General features: G+C 40.0%; 1 protein-coding gene across 1 annotated transcript; it reads left to right on the top strand.

Moving 5' to 3' along the window:
- The first annotated feature begins 585 nt into the window (after positions 1–585).
- Positions 586–3,910, top strand: LOC150033157 (phosphoglycerate kinase, chloroplastic). Its single transcript, XM_090305822.1, has 6 exons — positions 586–1,318; positions 1,691–1,768; positions 1,906–2,166; positions 2,402–2,719; positions 2,900–3,058; positions 3,452–3,910. The coding sequence occupies exons 1-6, from the start codon at positions 887–889 to the stop codon at positions 3,659–3,661; spliced, it is 1,458 nt and encodes a 485-aa protein (XP_090161948.1). The 5' UTR covers positions 586–886; the 3' UTR covers positions 3,662–3,910.
- The last annotated feature ends 1,816 nt before the right edge of the window (positions 3,911–5,726 follow it).

Here is a 5,726-nt window from a genome sequence, read left to right as displayed (position 1 = left end):
ATTCGTAGGAGACAGATAATGGTTTAGATTGAGTACAGAGATGCAATGAAAATGATCCGGGTGTGAATCAAATATAGTTAGATCTCGTTGTGAAAGACTGATCCCTAGAGTAACTTTTATCCATTGAGCGACGACCCTTCCACTCACATTGTTGGATCACTAAGGCTGACTTTCGTCCCTAACAATTCTTGTGGTTTCGAAAAATCCAACTACAGGAAAACTAGGAATGAAGAGCTTTCCCTTATTTTTCGTCCGTCTCCATAATGGAATGACTTTGACTATTGATTCATTCGTAAAAACAACACTCGTCAACTTTTGAATTGACATTTTTTTTTTCAAAATCAAAAGAACGATTGGGTTCATGTGGTTTAAAGAAAGTTTTAAATTAGTTATATGATTTATAATTAAAATTTAGTCCTCATAGTTTGATATATATATATATAGTCCATAAGTCTTCGGGATATAGACTATTTATGAGGGTTTTATCAAACTATAGAGACTATTTATGAGATTTTATACTAAATCCTAATTTTCTCCGAGCTATAGGGACAAATTTACAAATTTAACCTTTCAATTAAAAAGAAATGGAGTGGCAAAAGCTTGAACAAATCAACCTAGTTCATCACACAATCTTGAAAGCATGGATCGTCAACCTCATCTCAACGATAAGAGATATGTGTGATCAAAGCCACAAATTGATTATTGCCCATTCGTTCTCATTGTTCTTCTCGTCCATTCAATCTCTTTCTCCCTCCACAAATCATCATCATCCTCCCATTTCTTCCACATAAAAATACGCCCCCAATTCGCCAAATCGCTCCGTTCTCTGTTTTTTCACTCGCCCACAAAACCCACTTCACTCTTCTTCTCTGCATCATCATCATCAATGGCGTCTGCGGCTTCCCGTGCCACTTTCCATCTCCTTCCCACCACATCTTCTTCCACTTCTTCAACCCGCTCTGCGCTTCTTCAATTTTCCCCATCCACCACTTCCTCTTCCTCAATTCGCCTCCGCAGCTCCGCCACTCAGCGCCTTGGCTTTGCTGCCGCAGACCCACTTTTCTCCCTCCATGTCGCTTCCAAGATTCGGTCGTTTGGGGGCAAGGCTTCGAGGGGTGTGGTGTCCATGGCCAAGAAGAGCGTTGGGGATTTGACTGCTGCTGACTTGAAGGGGAAGAAAGTGTTCGTCAGGGCTGATCTGAATGTGCCATTGGATGATAATCAGAATATTACTGATGACACTAGGATCAGGGCTGCTATTCCTACAATCAAGCATTTGACGGAGAAGGGAGCTAAAGTCATTCTCTCCAGTCATCTGGTGAGCGTACTTTTGGGATTTCTTTTTTACTGGTTAAACTTTTGTTTTGCTGTATCTGGAGTTGATTAGTAATTCTGGAAGACAGTAGCTATAAAATTGTTTGAAGTGATTGATGGGGTGTTGATTTTGTTGATTTCCCAAGTGATATATTCTCTTGGTTAATGGAATTTGTAGAGAAAAGGTTAAGGGATGTTAGCTGTGATGGTACATTGCATGTAGTGGCAATTGGGTTTTTGGGTTTTTTGATTAGCCATTCATGGAAACTTGAGATCAGGGTTTAAATTTTTCTTTTTACTAATAAAGAGTGTTGATCGTATACTGTTTATGCTGCACGAGCTTGTGAATCTGTTGTTAAACAATGGAAATTTTCAGGGACGACCAAAAGGTGTGACTCCAAAGTACAGCTTGGCACCTCTTGTGCCTAGGCTTTCTGAACTCCTTGGCATTCAGGTACCTTTTTCTTCTTATGATCTGAAAAGAAGGGTTTCTTTTACTGTTCTTTGATGCCCTCCTTTCCTGTATGTTGTTAATGATCGCCTCGTCTCGGGAGGCAACATTAAACATTTCTGTATGTCATTTCCAATCAGGTTGTGAAGGCTGATGACTGCATTGGTCCTGAGGTTGAGAAGTTGGTTGCTTCCCTGCCTGAGGGTGGAGTCCTTCTCCTTGAAAATGTGAGATTCTACAAGGAAGAAGAGAAAAACGAACCTGAGTTTGCAAAGAAGCTTGCTTCTCTAGCTGATCTTTATGTGAACGATGCATTTGGAACTGCACATAGAGCTCACGCTTCAACTGAGGGAGTCACCAAGTTTTTGAAGCCATCCGTAGCTGGTTTCCTCTTGCAAAAGGTTGGATCCTTTAATTGATACCTGATCCACTTGTTACTTGCAAAAAATACCATATATTATTAATCGTATCCTATTTCCGTTTTCACTGATCTTGTATATAACTGGTATCTGGTCTCAATTTGTTCACTACCTCCGAACTTCGGTTATTTACCCCAAATTATGGTTGGTTTGATGTTCATCATGTTATTTTATTTCTATGTCTAATGATTTTTAACCCTTTTGGTAATCGCTTTAGGAACTTGACTATCTAGTGGGGGCCGTTTCAAGCCCAAAGAGGCCATTTGCTGCTATTGTTGGTGGTTCAAAGGTCTCTTCGAAAATTGGAGTGATCGAGTCACTTCTAGAAAAGTGTGACATCTTACTCCTCGGTGGTGGAATGATCTTTACATTTTACAAGGCACAAGGGCTTTCAGTTGGTTCATCTTTGGTGGAAGAGGATAAGCTAGAACTAGCAACCTCCCTCCTTGCGAAGGCCAAGGCGAAAGGAGTATCCCTTTTACTACCAACCGACGTTGTCATTGCAGACAAGTTCGCTCCAGATGCAAACAGCAAGGTTTGTTTGTAAATCTGGGTTCTTAGATCCATTTCTCAGACCAATGCAGTGCTGTAGAAACACAAGCTTCTGAAATTTTATTGATTGATTCAAACAGTGGCTTGTTTTTTCTAGTCTTTTGGAAACTTAAAAAATGCATTATGGATCAGGGAAATAAAGAACTTAATTTTTACATTGCAGATTGTCCCAGCATCCGCCATCCCTGATGGATGGATGGGGCTGGACATTGGACCAGACTCTGTAAAGACATTCAATGATGCCTTGGACACTACCCAAACTATCATCTGGAATGGACCAATGGGAGTGTTCGAATTTGACAAGTTTGCAGTCGGCACAGAGGTGAGGAATAACTTCTCCATAGTGATACAAATGCATTTTACATTGATGTCATTTTCATACTGATATAGCCGGTAAGTATTCGTACTTGAGATATAAATATTGATTTGGAGTCGAAACCAAGGAGTAAGGACAGTATTACTCTTCTAACTTTTTTTTTTATCGCAACATGCCTTCCCCTATTATTGGAGCTGGGGGACGATATACCGACCTTTACATATTTGTTATAATGCTGGAACTCTATCTGAGATCTTGAATATTTGTGGTTTTCTGAGGTGCCTGATTTATTTGGTTCATCATAATATAGGCATAAAAACCAATGTAGTTCAACATTTGTGCAGTATGTATAGCAGACGTGTTTATGTGGTCAGTACTGAAATATCCCTTTGGTTGCAGTCGATTGCTAAGAAACTTGCAGAGCTTAGCGGAAAGGGGGTGACGACCATCATCGGAGGTGGAGACTCGGTTGCAGCTGTGGAGAAGGTGGGAGTTGCAAGCGTCATGAGCCACATTTCGACCGGTGGGGGTGCTAGTTTGGAGTTGTTGGAAGGCAAAGAACTTCCCGGTGTCCTTGCTCTTGATGAGGCCGTACCTGTCGCCGTGTAGGTGATGGATTATTTGATTTAATTTTTTTTTTCTCCCCATTGCAATTGAATGCTTAAATTGCAATGTGTAACAGAGAAATATATATTGTTGTAGAAGAAGATGAGTTTTTGTTGTAAAAGTGGTAACTTCAACTGTTGTTCCCTTTCTGTCTCTGCGTTTGACTTTCCCTTGCTTACTGGGAACAGACTGTAGGGATAACAACTGCCTTAAGAGTTGTAATAAATTTGTGCATGAATGTCCATTTTCCTCCTTGCCATCTTCCTCTTCATTTTTCCCCCTTAGAGAAGAGGCAATTTCCAGTAATGCTGGGTAGGAACACTCCAAGTTTATTAATTTACGAGCTTGATACTATAAATTTATATCAATTCAGATTGAGCTATGCTCGTGTTGGCAAGTTTAGGCATCAATAATTGATAAATGATTGTTAAATTTTAAAATGATCTTTTGTTTAGCCTCCAAATGTTTGATTTGGTTAAGTTTACTTTTAACATTAATATTTGTTACTGTTATTCTCATTATTAGTTTTTCTTTATGCCCCATATAAGTACCATGAATTAAAATGACAATAAATCCATCTATAATTAATCTCAACGTGTGTATAGCTAACTAATCAAGATATATTACTTTGATGAAGAGTTAGAAGCTCAAATCTCCCATCTCTTGAACTTTCAAAACATAATTAGAATTTTTTTAGTACAATTGGAAAACAACAAACCTCGTAGTTACTAATACAATTGCATGCTAATTGAACTACGCTCAGTTTGGCATAACTATTTTGATTCTTATTTCTATTGATGACATGCAGAAATGCATGTTATCTTAGGCATTTTACTTAGAATTATGAAGAATATGCGACAATTATGCTAGAAATTCATGAGAAAATAAGCTTGCGTCATTCAGCATGATGAATCTCGACTAACCCGTTATTATGTGTTCAATGTTCTATTTTTGTAGCTAACGTAGGAAGTGGACGCAAATGCGGAAATCGAACCACCGCATAGACGACCGCATGCGGAGAAACTCTCCATCGCAAAGGTGAACGTGTTCAATCAACGCATGGATGTTGTGGTAATCAGCCACATGCGTCCATCGCATGGGAGTTGCACTCGTTAAGCGATTGCGGTCATCATGTAGAGTTGCGGTATTAAGTGAATGCGGTCACTGAATGATTGCGGCTACACGATAACGCATGATAAAGGGATCAACGCAAGGTTGGTGGAATGAACGCATCAATGCATCTACTTTGGGAAAAGCAAAAGATGATGTTGACATTTCACCTACCACGTTGTTAGCAACAGAGGTTCAGAAAGGACTAAACGCGTCGAATGTCAGAATCAGAGCATTCCATTAATGCTGTCGTCGATCCATACTCTATTTAAAGAAGCTGATGAGCAGAATTCCAACTGGTCCGGGGATTACCCCTGCAACCCAGGGTTTTCCCCGCGATCCAGAAAAATGCGTGAGAAGACGCTTGAGAGTTCTTCACCTCCTTCATCCATTCCGAGTGACGACTGGAGCCTTCGACCGGAGCTAGATCTCGAGAGAGTCAGCTCCACCGCCCATCCATGGCACCACCGGCAGCCTTGACGCACATCCGCTGGAAGCAAGTCTTTGCTTCCAGCCGGTCATTTCATTTTCCTTTCTTTTCCTATATTGTATTGTATGAAATTTTGTGATTAAGGAATTAATACATTTTGTTTTCAATGCATTTTTATATTTCCTTCGATTCCATCTCCATCTTCTTTACTTAGCATCTCTAACTTTCATTACATCACTTAGTGAGATTGCTTGAGTATCGCATACTTAGTCATGTGGATTAGGGATATGAAGCATGTAGCAAACCACCGAGTGGTGTGCGTTGCGTGAGTGTGTGAGTAAATCTTTTTTGCTTAGTGTGAAGCTGTAGCAACGCCTGTCTATAGGCCAACGCAATGCTTGTCTATGAGTAAAATTAGCAACAACCAACTGCCCGGAAGGGTAAGTAGTTGGTCGCATTAAGCAATGTATGCATTGTTCACTAGAGATAGGAATAATCTTATGTCAACAAAGTTCATGCGGTTACCTT

The sequence above is a fragment of the Benincasa hispida genome, chromosome 10 (genome assembly GCF_027475165.1).
Source record: "Benincasa hispida cultivar pf3 chromosome 10, pf3_genome.v1.1, whole genome shotgun sequence".
In the NCBI taxonomy this organism is placed as follows: domain Eukaryota; kingdom Viridiplantae; phylum Streptophyta; class Magnoliopsida; order Cucurbitales; family Cucurbitaceae; genus Benincasa; species Benincasa hispida.
This window is presented reverse-complemented; position numbering and strand designations above follow the sequence as displayed.

Coding starts and splice junctions, on each gene's coding strand:
- LOC150033157 (XM_090305822.1), top strand. CDS start 887: ATGGCGTCTGCGGCTTCCCGTGCCACTTTCCATCTCCTTCCCACCACA. Junction 1,319..1,690: donor TCATTCTCTCCAGTCATCTG/GTGAGCGTACTT, acceptor GGAAATTTTCAG/GGACGACCAAAAGGTGTGAC. Junction 3,059..3,451: donor AGTTTGCAGTCGGCACAGAG/GTGAGGAATAAC, acceptor CTTTGGTTGCAG/TCGATTGCTAAGAAACTTGC.